This window comes from Pogona vitticeps, chromosome 5 (genome assembly GCF_051106095.1).
Source record: "Pogona vitticeps strain Pit_001003342236 chromosome 5, PviZW2.1, whole genome shotgun sequence".
Classification (NCBI taxonomy): domain Eukaryota; kingdom Metazoa; phylum Chordata; class Lepidosauria; order Squamata; family Agamidae; genus Pogona; species Pogona vitticeps.
Window position 1 is genome coordinate 165900292 of NC_135787.1, and position 20820 is coordinate 165921111.

At 43.7% G+C, this 20820-nt stretch overlaps 1 protein-coding gene across 4 annotated transcripts in view; it reads left to right on the forward strand.

Moving 5' to 3' along the window:
• Positions 1-2640: 2640 nt before the first annotated feature.
• The window catches only part of CARD10 (caspase recruitment domain family member 10), a 57243-nt gene continuing 39063 nt past the window's right edge, over positions 2641-20820 (forward strand). For 2 of the 4 annotated variants that reach the window (XM_020787760.3, XM_073000085.2), the window contains exons 1-6: positions 3660-3874; positions 5229-5375; positions 9315-9533; positions 10817-10954; positions 11696-12021; positions 19846-20028. In XM_020787760.3, the coding sequence (XP_020643419.3) occupies positions 5369-5375; positions 9315-9533; positions 10817-10954; positions 11696-12021; positions 19846-20028 (873 nt within the window). In that variant the 5' untranslated portion in view covers positions 3660-3874; positions 5229-5368. Of the gene's footprint in view, positions 3875-5228; positions 5376-9314; positions 9534-10816; positions 10955-11695; positions 12022-19845; positions 20029-20820 lie in introns of all 4 variants that reach the window. The other 2 variants (XM_020787761.3, XM_073000084.2) reach the window with 2 other exon arrangements.

Sequence of the window (20820 nt, forward strand, 5' to 3'; positions counted from 1 at the left end):
TTTGCGGTGAAATAGTCAACAGCCAAGCTGGCTGGAGGCAGAGATGGGATTTTTGTTTGTTTAGTCGTTTAGTCGTGTCCGACTCTTCGTGACCCCATGGACCAGAGCACGCCAGGCCCTCCTGTCTTCTACTGCCTCCCGGAGTTGTGTCAGGTTCATGTTGGTTGCTTCGCAGACACTGTCCAGCCATCTCATCCTCGGTCGTCCCCTTCTCCTCTTGCCATCACACCTTCCTAACATCAAGGTTTTTTCCAAGGACTCTTTTCTTCTCATGAGATGGCCAAAGTACTGGAGCCTCAGCTTCAGGATCTGTCCTTCAAGTGAGCATTTAGGGTTGATTTCCTTTAGAACTGATAGGTTTGTTCTCCTTGCAGTCCAGGGGATTCTCAAGAGTCTCCTCCAGCACCACAATTCAAAGGCATCAATTCTTCGGCGGTCTGCTTTCTTTATGGTCCAGCTCTCACTTCCATACATCACGACAGGAAAAACCATAGCTTTGACTATTCGGACTTTTGTTGGCAAGGTGATGTCTCTGCTTTTCAAGATGCTGTCAAGATTTGTCATTGCTTTCCTCCCAAGAAGAAGGCGCCTTTTAATTTCAGGGCTGCTGTCTCCGTCTGCAGTGATCATGGAGCCCAGGAAGATAAAATTTGACACTGCCTCCATATCTTCCCCTTCTATTTCCCAGGAGGTGATGGGACCAGTGGCCATGATCTTAGTTTTTTTGATGTTGAGTTTCAGACCGTTTTTTGCACTCTCCTCTTTCACTCTCATTACAAGGTTCTTTAATTCCTCCTCACTTTCTGCCATCAGAGTGGTATCATCTGCATATCGGAGGTTGTTGATATTTCTTCCGGCAATCTTAATTCCGGCTTGGGTTTCTTCCAGTCCAGCCTTCCGCATGATGTATTCTGCATATAAGTTAAATAAGCTGGGGGACAATATACAGCCTTGCCGTACTCCTTTCCCAATTTTGAACCACTCAGTTGTTCCATGACCAGTTCTAACTGTTGCTTCCTGTCCCACATATAGGTTTCTCAAGAGACAGATAAAGTGGTCAGGCACTCCCATTTCTTTAAGAACTTGCCATAGTTTGCTGTGGTCCACACAGTCAAAGGCTTTCGCATAGTCGATGAAGCAGAAGTAGATATTTTTCTGGAACTCTCTGGCTTTCTCCATAATCCAGCGCAAGTTAGCAATTTGGTCTCGAGTTCCTCTGCCTCTTCGGAATCCAGCTTGTACTTCTGGGAGTTCTCGGTCCACATACTGCTGAAGCCTACCTTGTAGGATTTTGAGCATAACCTTGCTAGCGTGCGAAATGAGTGCAATTGTACGGTAGTTGGAGCATTCTTTGGCACTGCCTTTCTTTGGGATTGGGATGTAGACTGATCTTTTCCAATCCTCTGGCCACTGTTGAGTTTTCCAAACTTGCTGGCATATTGAATGTAGCACCTTAACAGCATCATCTTTCAAGATTTTAAATAGTTCAACTGGAATGCCATCACCTCCACTGGCCTTGTTGTTAGCCAGGCTTTCTAAGGCCCACTTGACTTCGCTCTCCAGGATGTCTGGCTCAAGGTCAGCAACTACATTGTCTGGGTTGTCCGGGATATCCAAATCTTTCTGATATAATTCCTCTGTGTATTCTTGCCACCTCTTCTTGACGTCTTCTGCTTCTGTTAGGTCCCTTCCATTTTTGTCTTTTATCATGTTCATCTTTGCGCAAAATGTTCCTCTAATATGTCCAATTTTCCTGAACAGATCTCTGGTCTTTCCTTTTCTGTTATCTTCCTCTATTTCTTTGCATTGTTCATTTAAGAAGGCCCTCTTGTCTCTCCTTGCTATTCTTTGGAAGTCTGCATTCAAGTTTCTGTAACTTTCCCTATCTCCCTTGCATTTTGCTTCCCTTCTCCTCTCTGCTATTTCTAAGGCCTCGTTGGACAGCCACTTTGCTTTCTTGCATTTCCTTTTCTTTGGGATGGTTTTCTTTGCTGCCTCCTGGACAATGTTACGAGCCTCTGTCCAAAGTTCTTCAGGCACTCTGTCCACCAAATCTAGTTCCTTAAATCTGTTCTTTACTTCCACTGTGTATTCATAAGGGATTTGGTTTAGATTATACCTGAGTGGCCCAGTGGTTTTTCCTAATCTCTTCAGTCTAAGCTTGAATTTTGCTATGAGAAGCTGATGATCAGAACCGCAGTCAGCTCCAGGTCTTGTTTTTGCTGACTGTATAGAGCTTCTCCATCTTTGGCTGCAGAGAATATAATCAATCTGATTTCGATATTGCCCATCTGGTGATTTCCATGTATAGAGTCGCCTCTTGTGTTGTTGGAAAAGAGTGTTTGTGATGACCAGCTTATTCTCTTGACAAAACTCTATTAGCCTTTGTCCTGCTTCGTTCTGAACTCCAAGGCCAAACTTCCCTGTTGTTCCTTTTATCTCTTGGCTCCCTACTTTAGCATTCCAGTCCCCTAGAATGAGAAGAACATCTTTCTTTGGTGTCAGTTCTAGAAGGTGTTGTAGATCTTCATAGAATTGTTCAATTTCAGTCTCCTCAGCAATGCTGGTTGGTGCATAAACTTGGATTATTGTGATGTTGAATGGAGAGATGGGATAGTCAGAAACAAAAGGCTAAAAGAGATGGGATAGTCAGTAAAAAAAAAAAGCTAGCTAATAAATTAACTGGTCACCTACAATGAGCACCTGGACAGAACATTGTATACACAAGGTGAAATCTGGTTGCTTAGCAGAGTTAGTCGCAACTAGAGTAGGCCCATTCAATCCTTGGACATCTGGTGAGTGAACTCCCCTGTAAGTTTCATTGATTCAATGGGCCTACTTTAGTTCTACATATATATGTGTATACACGCACACAGAGTTCGTATTCCCTTTTTTGTTATTGATGTGTGAGCGATCATCCTACTCTACCTTTGATTACTGTAGACCCAGCCTAGAGCATGGGGAAATTACTGTACTTTTTAAAACTGCAACTCCCAGAACCTCTCCCCAAACCCGTATGGCCACCTTACTAGGGTAGTAGCAGGCAGGGGCAGGTTATAAGACATGTCCTTCTAATAGCCATTTCCCCCAGCTGTGATGTACAGGGGCGAGCCTCTGCACCTCGAAATGTACCACTGCACCATGGATAATGTCTGCCAGCATTTACACAGTGTGGTTCAAAATAATAACGTGTATGAAAGAGAAGAGTTATACGTAGTGGGAAAAGTGTAAGAGTCATCTATCTGAGAGGCTCTAAGAAGAGAATTACAATTCCCAGAGCGGCTGGTAATGCTTGGCGTGGTGGTTCAAAAAAAAAAAGTAACTTCCCCGCGCTCTTCTTTAGAAGGAAAGGGACCAGCGTGCCTGCCATGGCCAGTCTTTTGGACGGAGCTTCATCTCCTAGCCGCCGGTCAATCTTATTTTTGGCTCTCTTTTTTTTTGCCTCGGGTCGCCTTCCCACCCCGCCCACTGGAGTGAGTTTCCCTCCTCTGGGAATGGAATCCACGCCGCCTGCATTCTTGAGCGCAGGCGGAGGGGCTGCTGGGACTTGTTTTTGACTCAGGCCACCCCGGAGCCTTCATTCAGGAGCCGATCTGCCCCCGCCTGCCTCTCCCCCCCTCCCCGGCGACGGCCGCTGACTGCTCCCGCCAGGTGCGCCTCTCCCTCGCTCCCTCTTTCTCTTTCTCACCGTCTGTGTTTCTGCGTCTTGTTTTTGTGCGCGCGGGCGAAAGAGGTGAGTGGGCGAACGAAGGACTGAGAGGAAAGGGGCCCGAAACAAAAAAAGGGAAAAGGGGAAAATAAAAAGTTTTGCTGCTACATCTGGTTGTGGAGTTTGCTCCCTTGGGAAATAGGCCAGCAACTGGAGAGACTCGAGGTAACAGTCCTTCCTTACTTGTTGCAGTTCCAGCAGGAGTACGCTGGTGTGCACTGGAAGAAAAGCGTGTGTGTGTGTGTGTGTGTGTGTGTGTGTGTGTGTGTGTGTGTGTGTGTGTGTGTGTGTGTGTGTGTGTGTGTGTGTGTGTGTGTGTGTGTGTGTGTGTGTGTGTGTGTGTACACACCTTTCTGATTGTGATTTTTGCTGAGCGGTTGAGACCCTTGTTTGTGACTGTGTATGGTTGCCTCTTGTCTCCAAAAGCTACCTAATAATTGGAAATAATTGCATTCTCACTACCTTTCAATATCTGCTGCTCTTTCCCTCCTTTTTTTGTGTGTGGTCTCTTTTGCTTTTTTTCTCTACTGTTGTTAACTACTTGGCATGGGATCTCTGATACTTGATGAAGTGCCACCCATGTGGGGTGGTGCTGTTTAAATAACAGCATGTTTAGATTGATAGGTTTAATTTCATGTGCATGTGGAGTTTAATTTCTAAAATGATGGAGAGATGCTGAGGCCTAAGGTTGCATGGCGAAGCACAGCCTGTTCCCCGAAAGCAATAACTTAGATTTCTATCTCAAGTTTGAATTCTGTCTTAGAAATAAATCACTCTCTACCCCTCTCCTTTCTGATACAAGAGTCACATAGTGCTGCCTGCAACCAGTTTCAAACTCACCTTAAAACATTTTGCCTGGCAAAGTTCTGCCATGTATTTTTCGGGACATTCATTTCTAATTTTCTGCCCTGCCCTGTAAGTTACTGGGGTATGCCTGAAAAAAGGATTTTTAATCCATGAAAGCTTGCATTGATGATTTTTTTTTTGCAGTTTAATAAAGGTACTATTGTATTTTTCCACATTTGTAATCTGTAACTAATGTATTGCAGGAAGGACATCAGCTGTACTCTTTTTAAATTTTGCAGGGGAGAAACCTTGGTGACCTTTGGTTTAAAATCAGGCTAGGTGTGGGTCTTTGTTCTGTGAGTTGCTTTTCCCATGCGGTATCCTTTCAGCACTCCTGTGCAGCTCATCTTGGCCAAAGGGAATGTTTGAACACCATGGAGTTACGTGGAGGTGGAGTCGAAGAGATGGGCTAGCCTTGTGCTATTCTATTACGTTTTTCATTGACTCATGCACTGTGTGATAAAAGTGTAGACTGTTCTGTTGTGTGTACTTTGGATGTTCAGGATAGTCATGTGGGGCTGCAAAACAGGAGGAAAGAAAAGAAGAGTTAGTGGGAGTTTGAACTGAGAAATGAAAGGAAGCCTCATTCAGGCCAGTAACAATTAGTTAATGAACCAGAAGGAAAAGATTGTACTGCAACAGTCATACAGGCCTTTTTTTGCTCTGTTGCCAGCTGGACTTCAGATAATCTGAACTTCCCGGAAAGCACAATGGTGAGAAGAATGCTTGCCATACCAGAGGGATAAACTTACAGAAGAATTCATAGAAGTAACAGTTTTCATCAAGGTTTTTTTGTAACTGGAACTCTTCGGCATGACAGGTAAGAAGGTAGAAGAGCCCATCTTCTGCCTATTGGGTACGGTGTGGCAAATGTCTTACGCCAGCAGATTTTTGGATATCATGAAATAGAAGCATATCATTATTTAATTTCTTGTTGCATTTTTGTTGCCACGGTAAAAATATCTGTTTGATATTTCTGTCATGTGTTCAAACAACCTGGCTGGGTTTAAGTACTGTACTCTTGGAGTTGGGTAAATGCTGGCTGAGCGATGCCATTTGCTGCTCTGCCTCAGGCAGCAGGAAAGCTTGGGAGGCTGTGCAATTGGAAATCCTACTGACTAATTTTAAAATGTAAGTGATTATATATGGATGCATGTATGTGTGGGGAGTGAGGGTTGAGTTTGTGGCTGAAAGAGGCATTTATCCTCTCTCGCCTCCTTGTTTAAATACTGAGAAATCTATAATCTCACAAAGCCCATAGAATATATGGCAAAGAGTGATTAGAGAAAGTACCTACCTCCAGGGAAGCCTGTAGGGGATGGAGATGGAAAGACTTGGTGATTCAGCATTGAGTTTGAATGTCTGAGATCTGTGAGTCATGGCATCTCCTTGGAACTCCACTGTCTTGCCTCAGAGGGACTGTGCTTAATCACAGCCAGGAATGAAAGAAATAGAGCTACACAGCTTCATAATTAGTGAAAAGAGGGGGAAGGTTGCTGCCCCCTCACCTCATAATTCCTGCAGATTAAGCCAGCAGAGGCCATAATGCGGCAAGTACAGCTTCCTCGAGTCTTAAAAAATATTACCCTTGTTGTCAAATAGTCCCGTGAACTGGATGAGGTCGAATAAACTGAAACTTAAGACAGACGTGCTTCTGGTCAGTTGAAAGGAAGAGCAGGGAATAGGGATGATGTAAGCCGCCTTTTTTAAGGAGAAAGATGGAGGAAAATATTTTAAATACGTAAATAAAAACTGGAAGTAGAAGAAATCCTTAAGTGAGGTCATTACGTCCTTTCATTTCTCTCTATTCGACCCTGAGCATCAACCATCTGTTGCCTTAGTGAGGGTCAAAGCACACACACTTCTCTCTACCACCAAGAATATGGCTATTTACCTTCTCTGTGACCTCTACCTAGGATATGAGCAGACTGCAGCCATCTGAGAGCCAGTATGGGAGAAAAGCAGTATGAAAGCACCATAAGTAAATAAAACATTTAGTTCTTTAGCATCTCTTGTGGGCCACACAATTCAACTAGCTAAATAGCTCAGTGAGTTGAAGCACTTACCTGCGGTGCAATTTTGGAATCTTGGGAATTGAATGGAGCTAAGTCTAAACTGTGGCAAATCCTTAAAGAAATGGGAGTGCCTGACCACCTTATCTGTCTCCTGAGAAACTTATACGTGGGACAGGAAGCAACAGTTAGAACTGGATATGGAACAACTGGGAAAATTGGGAAAGGAGTCTGACAAGGCTGTATATTGTCCCCAAGCTTATTTAACTTACATGCAGAATACCTCATGTGAAAGGTTGGACTGGAGGAATCCCAAGCCGGAATCAAGATTGTCGGAAGAAATATCAACAACTTCAGATATGCAGATGATACCACTCTGATGGCAGAAAGTGAGGAGGAATTAAAAAACCTCTTAATGAGGGTGAAAGAGGAGAGCGCCAAAAATGGTCTGAAGCTCAACATCCAAAAAAACAACAACAAAAAAAAACAACTAAGATCATAGCCACTGGTCCCATCACCTCCTGGCAAATAGAAGGGGAAGATATGGAGGCAGTGACAGATTTTACTTTCCTGGGCTCCATGATCACTGCAGATGGTGACAGCAAACACGAAATTAAAAGATGCCTGCTTCTTGGGAGGAAAGCGATGACAAACCTCGACAGCATCTTAAAAAGCAGAGACCTCACCTTGTTTTTCCAATAGCGATGTATGGAAGTGAGAGTTGGACCATAAAGAAGGCTGACCACTGAAGAATTGATGCTTTTGAATTGTGGTGCTGGAGGAGGCTCTTGAGAGTCCCCTGGACTGCAAGGAGAACAAACGTATCCATTTTGAAGGAAATCAACCCTGAGTGCTCAATGGAAGGACAGATCCTGAAGCTGAGGTTCCAATACTTTGGCCATTTCATGAGAAGAGAAGATTTCCCTGGAAAAGACCCTGATGTTGGAAAAGTATGAAGGCAAGAGGAGAAGGGGACGACAGAGGACGAGATGGTTGGACAGTGTCATTGAAGCTACCAACATGAATCTGACCAAACTCCGGGAGGCAGTGGAAGACAGGAGGGCCTGGCGTGCTCTGGTCCATGGGGTCACAAAGAGTCAGACATGACTTAATGGCTAAACAACAACAACAAGGTCTAAACGTGGAGGGAGAGAGTCCTGGTCCACAGAGGTGGAATGTGTTGCATTGCAGGATTGGATAGTGCTCTTTGCCTCTGTGCAACCATGTCCCTTCTTTCTCATGCTTACACATACACATATAAGCAGAGAAGCTGCAGAGTTTGGGAAAGATACTTTTCTTACTACAGATACCAGAATATTCTAATGAATGTGGCCCCAAAATAATTTTTTCAAGTTCTGATTGCAGAATGTTTCCTAGAAAGGCCATCTTTACAGCATGAATTGGCCTGTAACATCTAGAGAGCTGGGTGATTCTAAGGGTTGAATGACATCAGGCTGAGATCCCTCAGGTGGCAACTTCCCTGCCCCAAATTAGAGACTCTTTTGAATGAGAATGAAACTGAATGTGTTAAGTCAAGGGCTTTACCAAAGGGGTATGCCTGGGGAATAGACTTGATAGAGGCAACACTATAAAGGTACTTTGCCTTGACATCTGTATCACCCTTGTTTGTATCATTCTTTGTGGTCAACTTTTCTGTCCAAGGTACTGTACATGAATTGGCTTCTATCTAATCAGAGGTGGGCAAAATGCAGTTTACGGACTTTCTATACTCCCTTAGGGATATTTTTGAGGTTCTCTCTTCCTCTCCTCCATTAAAAAAAATGGAGGATCAGTTTGGAATCTCTGGAGGAACTTTCAGGACCTGTGAATTTGCAGTCAACACAACTCCTTCAAAACAACAACAAAGAAAACCAGTAGTGGTTATTTGGCCTTTTCCTGTTTTGATCCTTTATTTTGCTTGCATCTTCCATGGTGGCGTGGTTTTCATTAGGCAGAAAATTGGCCCTGGACAGTTGGAAATATTGCACAGTTCTGAATTTTTTGTAATTTTTTTCTTGCTATGCACTAGAAGTGCAGAGATCCATAGAAGAAAATTGCTATATGTCCCCAGAATCCACCCCGTTTCATTCATTAATTGGCATTTGAAGTCTCAGTAACTCAACTCTGAGACGTTCGTAGGAGAAAGAATGAAAAAAAAATATTTTCAATTGCTTGGAATTAGACTTATGTATGCCACTTTCTTTGCTACGTGCATACTTAACAACCAACCAAACAGATCAACAGCAAACAAACAACTGCAACCAATAGAGGAAAAACTCAGCAGAGAAGCGGGGCTCTCTTTGAAATCAAAGACTGGAAGGAATGATTGGTTAGTGCTGGATAGACAATCATCCCAGTCTAGAAAACTCCTTCCCGGTCACACAAACTACAGACAGAATGTGAGGTTGAGAATAAAACTCCATCAAGAACTCCCCCTCCTGATCTAAGGTCCACTGTGCTTCTTGTTTCAGATCTGTAAATGCCTTCTTCATCCTTACTGTTTATTTCTTACATGTTCAATCCTGCATGTGCAAGATCACATCACTGTGCTTCACAGAAGGTAATTCCGAGAAACCAGCATCCACTTGGTTCCATGTTCTGTGCAGAGGTTCAGATACCCAGCTGAGCCATGTGCATGCCTCAGAAGGTTGCTAAATACCCCCTCAGCTTGTTAGTTCAGCTAACAGATTAAAAGCTCTTAAGGGAGAATTAATTCATTTTTAATGATCTTGAATGTGTTTCCTTAGGGCCTGAGGATCTCATCAACGAGGCCCAAAGCCTCTCTGAGGCGGAAGAGGAAGAGGGCGCCCTGTGGGAGAAAATTGAGAGTGCGCGGCACCAGCTCACCCGCTCTCTGAACCCAGCAAAACTGACACCATACCTGCGCCAATGCCGGGTGATAGATGAGCAGGATGAAGAGGAGGTGCTGAGTGCCTATCGATTTCCGTGCAAGAGCAACCGAACAGGTAAGGGAAGGTAAAGACTCATTGGGGAGTTCACAAGAGAATTGGTGCTGTGCAGTGGTTAGAGCCCGTTTGTAGGTTGCCTGTGCTTTCCCAGGCCCATCAGTGTAGCCCTTCCAACCCAAAACCACTAGGAATAAAAAGGCTTCAAAATGGTGGATCAGGTCCCCTGCAGGTCACTTTCCTTTAAACATGTCTTTTGCCCATGGCCTGTTTTAGGCCTTTACTTCCTCTTTCTTAAAAAAGACCTTTTAAGACAAAATCAGGACATTGTGGGTGAAATATCACTATTTTTTTGTAGTGTAGAGTAACTTCTTGTGGTGCTTGTTACATTTCTGTCACCTTTGTGTTATTGTGTGGGGAGGTGACTGAGGAACAATAAGAGAATGGCATAAAACTTGAAAACCTCTGGCAAAATATCTTTTACAAGGAACTCTTGAAAGTGGACTACGTTACACTCTAGTAACATCCAAAGTGACTATTTTTAGGTAGCTACTGTACATTACCTGTAGCGTATGATTTTCTTTCCAAGCTGTGGGTATGATGTGGAGAAATGCATGTTGAAAGACAGAAGAGGTGGCCATGGGAAGCTCCTTAATGAATGCCTCAAAAACTGTTTTGAAATGTGTATCTGCCCTCAACGCTCTTTAATATGTTTTCATCCAGTGATTGCTGAGGGAACACTGTGGGACCTCGAGCTGTCACGCCAAGTACACCAAGTATAGAGCAGTCTTAATTGCTTTGTTCTGTGGGAAGTAAATTTTGCATTTTGTAACCGGGGATGGTTTTCCTGGTCTGTTGGTCTTGTTCTTAAGGGTACCTTGTTCAACATGCTGGTGAAGAAATTAGCCAGGAGCCTATGTGTGTAGGGCTGAAATGACAGGCAGGTAGGCTTGTGAGTGAGATTAGCTTGACGGAGTCGCTCAGACAGAAGTCCCTGGTGTTTGCAACTTACATGTGTAAGATCTAGCCTTGGCTGGCTGTGATGAGATGGAGCTCCAGGGATTGTATGGGTTGATTTATTCAGACATGGAAGTTTTGATGTACACTTTTGTTGGGCAAATGCTTGCCCTGGCATCTACTGAGCCCTTTGGATTTTGGTGGGAAGCATGTGGGTGAGAGCCAAGGAGGATCAATGGTTAGAGCAGGGTGGGAGTATATAGTCTTTTTGGACTGCAGTTCCCACCAAACCTTGCCAAGCATTATGAATGTGGTTCTGCATACTGGTGATGGAGCAGGCGTTAGTTCTGTGGAGACTTTTTAAAAAACTGTACTTCTCACTACAGGACTCCTCATGGATATCCTCCGAAGACGAGGGAAGCGAGGCTATGAAGCTTTTCTAGAATCCCTGGAATTCTATTACCCAGAACATTTCACCAGATTGACAGGGAAGCAGCCAGTTCAGCGTTGCTCCATGATCCTGGGTAAGAATTGCTGAACTCTGGACCATTATATAGTAAATGTAAGCATCAGATGTGGATTTTTTTTTCCTGGATGAGAGACTACTAAAGCTAAGAGGCTACTCATCTTTTATGAAGCTCAGAGCTAAGCACAGAGTATGGGCAGCTTCGCAATTAGAAATAGAGTTGACTTAAGCTGTAAATGACATATAATTATTGTTTAACTTCCTTTGGTAGTTTTTTGAGTTCAGCTTTGGACTAGGTGATCACGTTATATCACCACATAATCTTCCTAACTAGAAAGCTATCATGTTTTGGCCTAAAGTGTTTGCAGTACTCTTTGTGACCCCTTGGACCAGAGCACGCCAGGCCCTCCTGTCTTCCACTGCCTCCTGGAGTTGGGTCAAATTCATGTAGGTAGCTTCGATGACATTGTCCATCCATCTTGTCCTCTGTCGTCCCCTTCTCTTCTTGCCCTCACACTTTCCTAACATCAGGGTCTTTTCTAGGGAGTCTTCTCTTCTCATGAGATGGCCAAAGTATTGGAGCCTCAGCTTCAGGATCTGTCCTACCAGTGAGCACTCAGGGTTGATTTCCTTCAGAATGGATAGGTTTGATCTCCTTGCAGTCCAGGGGACTCTCAAGAGTCTCCTCCAGCACCACAATTCAAAAGCATCAATTCTTCAGCAGTCAGCCTTCTTAGTAGGTCTTGGCATCTTGTCTGAAGACTCAATTTGATGTATGTTCTGTGTCTTTTGTTTCCAGATGAAGAGGGGCCTGAAGGCCTGACACAGTTCCTCATGATGGAGGTGAAGAAGGTGAGGGCCCAGCGGAAAGGCCACCTGGCTAAAGAGCATCAGCTTCAGGTGAAGAACCAAGCTCTGGAGGAGGAGTGCAGTCAGCTCAAGCAACAGCTGCAGGAGCTGCAGAAAGCGCAGGAGCGGTGGCAGAGGTTTGAGGAGGAGTGGGACTCCAACAGTTTGGAACTGCAGAGGCTGAAGGATGAAAATTATATGCTGGCCATGCGCTACGCACAGCTGTGCGAGGAGAAGAATGCTGCTGTCCTACGAAGCCGGGACTTGCAACTGGGGGTATGGTGAGCAGGGATGTGCTTTGTGTGTGTGCACGTGCGCTGTGTTGCCTAGGGGAATTCTGGGAGTTACAGTCCAAAAACATGAATCTGCAGACCTCTTGCAGTATTTTATATTTGTTTTGCGTATGCAATGTATACTTTTTCTATTAATTATATTTATGTCCCACCTTTCCTCTAATGACTTCAAGTCAGCATAAATGGCTCTCTTTCTCCCCATATTATCTACACAACAACCCTGTAAGGTAGTCCAGACCGAGAGGAAGTGACTGACCCAAGGTTCTATAGCTCAGTGAATTTGATGACTCAACGAGGACTGGAACTTTCAGAGCATGAGTCGCTACACCACCCTGCCTCTCTGATGAAGCATGAGGTAGTGTGTACATCACAGTTGAAGCAGAGTCACTTCCATGTGCCAGATGTCCCTGTACTAATGAAGCATCTCCATTGTAGCTGCTCTGATCTTACTGCAACTCCTATTCAAGGAAATAAGCAAAAGGCGTCTCTTGCTATGAGTTCCTTGGCTGTGCCTCATCCTGGGTGCTGAAATTATCTGCCTCTGTTTCCTAGTTTCTCTTTCCCTTCACTTGCTTGCACTTTGGGAAGTCCTCTTTTTTCTTTCTTTTTTTTTGGACTCTTGTCTCTCTGCAAAATTCATTGCCACACCTTCTTGCCTGCCCTAGTTTTTGCAAGCTTTGAGCTTGTCCAAATGTCTCCCCTGAGTCCACTGCAGCTCATCATAACCCCAACAGGGATTCTCTGATATGCCAAAAGACCTAAGCTGATAAAGTACAACCTTTGCTTCTCTTTTAAAAAAGAGAACAAGAGCTTGCTGCTAAGGTCTCAGGCAGAGCGGTCTGAGAATCAATCCCACAGCAGGTATTATCCTGTGTCTTGGCTGAAGGACCTCACTAGGTCTTTGGAAAGTTTTTGTTTTGGACTGTAATTCTCCTACCCTTGCTGTCTGACATATCTTGGGAGTTGTAGACAAAAAAGTCACTCTTCTAGCTTTCACTTTTGCACCATATCAGGATTTTCTGTTAGGATTCTGTACCATTCACTGGGAGAATTTAAATTCCTTTTGCAGTTGGAAGGAGGTGTCTCAAAAAAAAAAAAGAGTCCAAATGTACAGCTTTGGGTCGAGGCTTGGAACAACTTGGTGCAAACCTGGCTCACCAAATGAGTGGTCATTTAGGTTTTTTAAAAAATGTGTCAATAAACCTGTATGTTAAAGTAGATAGGGATGCTTTTTATTGGATAAAATATTTTTACATAGCTAAAATACGATTTAAAAAAAGAATGGTGAATCATTGGCAATGGTGAATCATTGGCAATCACTATATGTATGATAACTACCACGCCACCTTGAACATCTCTGTTGTCATCAATTTCCAGAAGTTAAGCAGAGTCAGGTCAGTACTTGGATGGGAGACCACCAGAGAGTATTTGGTGCTATCTTGAGGACCAGATATAATAGCTCACCATTTGACCATGTGCTTTGCATGCAGAAAGATCCTTGACATCTTCAGGAAGGACTAAGAGAATAGTGTCCCCCAGACCCTGGAGAGCCACTGTCAGTCAGAGCTGACAGCCCTCCCCCCCCACCTGGGCTGTGGTGGACCACTAATCTGACTCAATATAAGGCAACATCACATGTTCCTACGTTTTGATCAGTAGGTGTTCCATCCAGTTAAAGCATGTGTAAGCTTTCGTATAAGGAGGAAGAGAGCCCTTTAGAAAGGAAGGCAACCTGTTCAGGTCCATTTCCCTCCTCCCAGTATCTTACTGTTGCAATATTCAGAAGTCATTCACTTCTGCAGCAAAGGTGGTTGGAGAGGAGGAAGCGTTTCCAGTGTTGGCAGGCGTTTTGCTTGCAGACTGCTGTGCGCCTCGGGGCTGGGCCAAGGCACACTGTTGCTTGAGGAAAAGGACAAGATGGCACTCCTCCATGTACAGTGGAGGATTTGATTGGCTTTTGAATACTGGCAATGGGAGAGCCTCGCTCTCTGGGCCTGAAGGTGGTGGGCTTCTTGGGTGATTAGGACAGGCTCTGTGGCGTGTGCAGCCCTGTTTTGCAGCTGAGGGAAATGGGTGTAGGGCAAGGTGCAGGATGCTCAAGGCGAATGGCTTGCAGCTGTTCCTTGAGCCCCTGAGGCAGTTGGCTCGCTCTTGTCTGTCCTCAGGGTTAGAGTGAGGGTTTTTGTGGGCTTGCTTTGTTTGCTGCAGAGGGCCTAGATTCACTGCTCTTTTTAAAAATAATAGTTACGGTGGGAAAAGGCATTTATTAAGGGTACGATGGTTGCCAGCAAGAACTAGTTACAGTAGTGTGCATGCATGTGTGTTTGTGTTTGTGATAGAGCCCACAGCCATCACAATACCCACCCTGCCCACCTGCTTCAGGTGATTGTGATACATTTGTGCTACAGTCTGTTCATGTCCTGAAAAGACTGGACTGTACTAGTCATGGAAGTTTCTGTCCCCCAAAATGAAGAAAAGTAAGAAATCAGCATTTGAGGGAAGCAAGATAAAAATGGAGGATGCAAAGAAATGCATTTGTTTGGGCTGGCTGTCACCTGGATTCTCAGGAATAAATGAGAGATCAACTGGGTTCACTACCAGGAGAGGCCACACCCTGCATGTGTATAAACACCGCTTTCTCAGCATGAGGGGGTATTATTCATGCAGGTGATTGTTAAGGCCTAGAGCCATAAGAATTGAAATTCCAGATTGCTGTTTTTGCATAAAGCTTAGACAACATTGCACATCCTTTAGGAAGGCATGTTGGCACAAATAAATCTTTCAGAATCATTGTCCTTTGGTAATTCTAATTACCCCTTTAATATCTGATCCACTTTTTCCTAGCCACTCAGATAAGCACCTGTAGAGATTCTTCATTTCTGAATTATGAGAGCCTCTCATATTTCATTTTACAAAATGGAATATCTCCTCTTCCTTGCAGAGTTGGGGAGGTCAATTCCAGTCATTGGCTCCCCACTTCCATAGTAGCCTTACTTACCCCTTCTATTCTGTCTCAGCCAGAGCCTCCGTGCCCCAAGCCAGCATTTTTAATATTCAGGTTTCAGGGAAACCTTTTCCTATTTTAGTTAATTTCTTTGTTCCCACTGGTAGCACATATCTTTGTTGTGAGTGTGTTATTGAATGTTTGTACTCTGTTTTAGTTCTTAGTTATACATAAAATAAATAACAAGGAGAATTTGGTTTAACAAAACAAAAAGGATTTTATTGAGGGACTACAGGTAATTGGTATAAAGGGAAAGGTAGGGTCTGAGGTATTAGTAATAAAGATCAAAACGACAGTGAAATCCAAATGTATTCTTTCTGTAATTCAAGATCAAGCTAACTTCTTCAAACACTCACTGACTTGCTGACACACACACTAGGCTCTCAAAACAGGCTTTTTCTTGTAAATTCTAGCACAACTGATTAGTGATTAACTGTAAACAGTTTCTCCCTCTGCATCTAAACTCTTAACTCCAAACTGCCTTAAAACTAATACATAGACCAGATTCCTCCCCACTACATTGTCCTCAATTCAACCAGTTAGTATTCAGTCATTCAGCTGCCTGTCATACTGGCATTCTGCCTATGGTATTCTCAATGTAGACGGTCAAAATTGTTCACATACATACCTGATATAGTTAATTGTAGATACATATGTAGACAGAGGTTTAGAGAGGCTGAAATTGGCAACTGTGGTGATTCTTAGACCCTCCAAGGTTTGCCTTCTGCTTGTCTAACCAAATGTCTTACTTCAGGTTAGGAAGAACTTGGCTTTTATCAAGAATGGCTGACATCACCTCTCCATGGTTTTTGAGGAAAGGAATTAACCAGAGATGCTGGCAATTGAACCTGGGCTGTTCTGCATGCAAGCAGTGAGCTCTAGCACTGCGCTACAGCTCATCTAATATGCTTTACCACTGAACGGTGGTCCATTCTTCCAGGTACAGCATTCCGTCATGTGCCATATACACCCATCTGTTTCTTGCTGAGAAGCAATAAGGAGAAGTGGACAGGGACTCAGGAAATCTGGGTTCTCGTCCCTGGGTTCTAGTCCCTTTGGGGGATTTGAAACTGAATGGCTGTGTATGTGGCAATGGTGGACCACTTTTGAACAACTTAGATACCTTGAAAAACCTAGTGAAATCTCCATAAGTTGGAAGCAATTTGATGACTCATCATGAGAACAGTTCCTGTGTGTGCGAATCCTTTCTGAAGGCTCTTGGCCTAAATCTGGTTGCTAAAGGTAAAGGTTTCTCTTGACAATTTTTTTGTCCAGTCATGTTCGACTCTAGGGGGCAGTGCTCATCCCCGTTTCCAAGCCATAGAGCCAGCGTTTTGTCCGAAGACACTTCTGAGGTCACATGGCCAGTGTGACTTAGACACGGAACGCTGTTACCTTCCCACCGAGGTGGTCCCTATAGATCTACTTGCATTTGCATGCTTTCGAACCGCTAGGTTGGCGGGAGCTGGCACAAGCAATGGGAGCTCACTCCGTCGCGTGGATTCGATCTTACGACTGCTGGTCTTCTGACCCTGCAGCACAGGCTTCTGCGGTTTAGCCCACAGCGCCACCACGTCCCTAAATCTGGTTGCTAGTGCCACCTAAAGTACGTAAACCCATTGACTCAACTTCTGAATGGTTGCTCAAGATTATGTAAATCTCATTGATTCCGTGCACCTACTCTGTCTGGGACTTCTGGCTGGATTTAGGCCTTTGTCTTCTGTAGTGTTCTTTTTAAAGTTCTTCCCAGAGCTTAAAAACTGCAGCTGATTTCAGCCTGTACATAAACTATGTTTGCTTATTGTCATACCATTTTGTGTGTATGTCCGTTTGTCGGCCTGTGCCTCCTCTTATGGTCTCTTCGTCTGTCCCCTTGTGTATTGCAGCCACTATAGAGAAAGGAACTGCCTGCAGTTTTTCTCTACAAAGCTCTATGCATATTGATGATGCTGTAAAAATGATAGATAGAGGCAGTCCTAGTCTTCATCAGTGAGGTCTGAGCCCTGTAGTGACATTCACATTTGCTCTGAGAAGGCATTAATACACAGGCAGCGACCAAGCCATTTCTTAATCTTCTTTTTAATGAACTGAACAGGCTGTAAGCACAGCAAAGCATTTTGTGCCACCTTAGAAATATAACACATTTATGATGGCATAAACTTTTGTGGACCTAATTCATTGACCTTTTTTGTTTTCACTGCAAAAACTAACATGGCTACCCTTCCAAAATGAAAGAGGCTGCACTGTTTTTAGGGCAGGCATCTTTTTGCATAGAATAGTAATCCCAGAAATTGTGAAAGTGTTTTTGAGATAGGTGTGTATAGATCATATATGGGACCTAAAGGTAAAGGTTCCCCTTGACAATTTTTGTCCAGTTGTGTCCGACTCTAGGGGGCGGCGCTCATCCCGCTCTTCAAGCCATAGAGCCAGCGTTTGTCCGAAGACAATCTTTCCGTGGTCACATGGCCAGTGTGATTTTTACCAGTGTGATTTTACGCTGTTTACCTTCCCACCGAGATGGTACCTATTTATCTACTCGCATTTGCATGCTTTCGAACCGATAGGTTGGCGGGAGCTGGGACAAGCAACGGGCGCTCACTCTGTTGCGTGGATTCGATCTTACGACTGCTTGGTCTTCTGACCCTGCAGCACAGGCTTCTGCGGTTTAGCCCACAGCGCCACCACGTCCCTATATGGGACCTAGGTAGTGCATTGGTAGTGCATTATTTTTTGTATAATTACCTTTTGAACCTGTTCTGTATCTTAAGGCTAGGTATTTAAGATGCTTACCCCAAATCATTTAAACAACTTAAAATAACTGTTAGATAAGGATAATGTTGTTATTCTTATCCCATAATGCAGATGGGAAGACTGAGGCTTGCCAAGAGTCTTGTTCAGGACCATCTGTTGAGTTCATGGCAGGTGTATGATTTGAACCTGGGACTTTTTAGTTCTTAGTTGCTATGCTACACCAGCTTCAATGACCTATATTTTATCCGAATGAAGCTATAGTTAAAGAACCCATATGTTTCTTCACTGCTACTAAAATGCATGGCTATGAGAACTGCTGTGCATTTGAGTATGTGTATGTGAGAGAAGGAAACAGTGCAGAGCCTGGAAAAGTTATGCTTTTGGACTGTAATTCCCAAGAATTCCCTAGATTCTCTCCAAGGAATCTGAGATGTGTATTCTTTTTTTTAAAAAAAATTCCAAGCTCTGGAACAATGTATATTTGCTGTCCTTGCATCACAGTTTTGGATTTTTCTACATTAAAAACATTTGTCCATTCTATTTGCTTTTCTGTAGGAAAGTATCATGTATTTTAAGTGCATTCAACTGAATGACTGCATTCTCGGTGTGCTTACACATTTTCCCTGTGTTAATTTGTTTTCTGACATTTTTATGCCCCCACCTAGTTTCTGACTAATGTCTTCTTCATGACTTTGCAAGTACTCCAGGGGAAATACAACCTGAGTTTCACCCGGAACATTTGCAGATCTGCTGAGAAAACACTAGCTGGAGAGCCATAACATAGTTGGATAAGAAATCCATAACCTAGGTAGTCTTTACACTCTGGATAGTTCAAGGAATTTATCAGACTGCACCTTGCTTATCAGACTTTCATTGTGAGCAATAGGCACACCTATTTCCTCTGTCTGAACTGGAACACTTCAGCTGTGAGCTCATGTGTTGACAGCTGTGTTTACAACAGACATCCTTCTAGACTTGATTTCTTGCTATTTTTGTCTCTGGCTTCAGGGATTCTGCTCATTGCCTTCTCATTGCTATTGCTATACAGTATGGTCTTACGCTTACGAATTTACTCGAAGAGCAACTTAGGGAAGTGACTTTTTGGACTGTAATTTGAGGAATCCCCTGGCTAGTGTAGTTCAAAAAGGCACCTTTTCAACTTTGCAAAGTAACTTCTTTCTGTTAACTTATACTGGTCAGATCCAAGGAAATTCTGCTGATGGACGTATTTACATTAATGGAGCCAGAAAAGGTGGAGTACAGGGGGAATGACCCTCTTCTTCCCTAACAGTAATAAAATGTCTGCTGTCACGTCAATTCAGACTTATGGCAAAATTTTCCAGGGTTTTCTAGATGTAGGGTACTCAAAAGTTTATTTACTTTTGGGCTGTGCTAGGGACTGTACAACTATCCAAGGCTATACAGGCTGGCTCTTCACCTGGGACACACAGTGGGGAATTAAATTCCCAGCCTATGGCTCTGCAGCCAGGTATCCAATTCATTCAACTGCACCTTCAAAACTGACCAAGAGGTCTGGGAAACTCTTTGGAAACATTTTGGCTTTTAGGTAACAGGACCGTGGAGAGGAATTCTGTTATGGTGGCAGATGATGGCTAGCATTGACACTGAACATGAGTGTGTAACTTGCTACATCCCTGTATTTCATGTCATAGTCAAAGTGGGATCACCCCTGATTTTGTCCTGTGCCTGAGGTGGCCATGCTGGCCAGGAATGGTGGAATGGAGGACCCTAGGTGGATGGAGGCGACCTTTATACCTGGCTTTTGACTTAGAAGCTCTGTCTTGTAACTCCAGAAATGCAGAATACATTGTGGGAATGTAAATGTGCTTTGTCCATGCTTGGATGGACAGATATATCTTTTGCCCATATTTTCTGTAATTTCAGGTTATCCATCGGTTTCGTACTGCAGACCTATTCTGGAATTTAGCCCGAGTTGAAATAAAACTGTATCTAAATGTCTCTTACTGCTTTCTCAGCATTGCATGCGGTGGTGTTGAGCTGTTTTGGTTTTTTTGCTTCCTATATTTCTAGGTGGATCAGTTGAAATGCAAGGTTAGCACCATGGAGGAAGAATGTTCCTTACTGAGGAAACAGGCAGCAGCATCTCCTCAGCGAGAGGTTGAGGATCATGGCCTTGTTGAAAGGATATCCGAACTGCAAGCAGAGAACCAGAGGTTGGCTGCTTCATTTCAGGAGCTTCAGAGTATGGTGCAGGTACGTGCTGAAAATGGTAGAGATGAATATCTAATCTGTCAAAGCAAGCCATTGAGTTGCATCTAAAGTTTTTTTCTCTGAGCCTTCAGCTTCTTGTGGATGGTGGGAGCCAACATCTGCATGAAGAAAGTTCTTTTGGAACCACCAGCTTAAGATCATAAAATAAGCCCAAGTGATCACACAACATATTTATCCATGTGAGGGTTCACCTGTAGTGGCTCACCATTTGCCTATGGAAAGCCCATAAGCAGAGCAAGAGTACTTAATAAGCATGCCACTGCTAAGGTTTATTAGAAACTATTCTTCAAAACCACAGTGCCTGTGATGATGAATGGAATCTTTATCTCATTCCCTCTCCCTCCATAATCATCATGATGGGAAGCCACTTATAGCCTTTATTATGTATGAATTTTCCTGGTCTTCTTTTAATGCTGCCCAAATTGGCAGCCGTCTTTACATCTCCCGATTGCTCTTTCTAACAATGAACTGCGTGGAAAAAAAATCTTTTATTTATCTTGAAGCTGCTGCTGCTTGGTTTCTGTGGGCTTTCTAGCATTTTCTAGTGTGACTGAAGGCCATAACTTGGTGTCAGAGCATAAGCTTTGCATTAAAAATATTGCAAACAAATAAGTATCAAAGGGCTTCAGGTAAGATGCTGTAGGCTGGGGTGGGCCCATTTCAGAGGTCTGGGGGCAGCTCCCATTCCCCAGGAACCTTAGAGGGTGACACCCATCTCATGACACCCTATGGGCTGTGTTTTAAAAACGGAAATAATTGCTGTGGTTCCAAAAG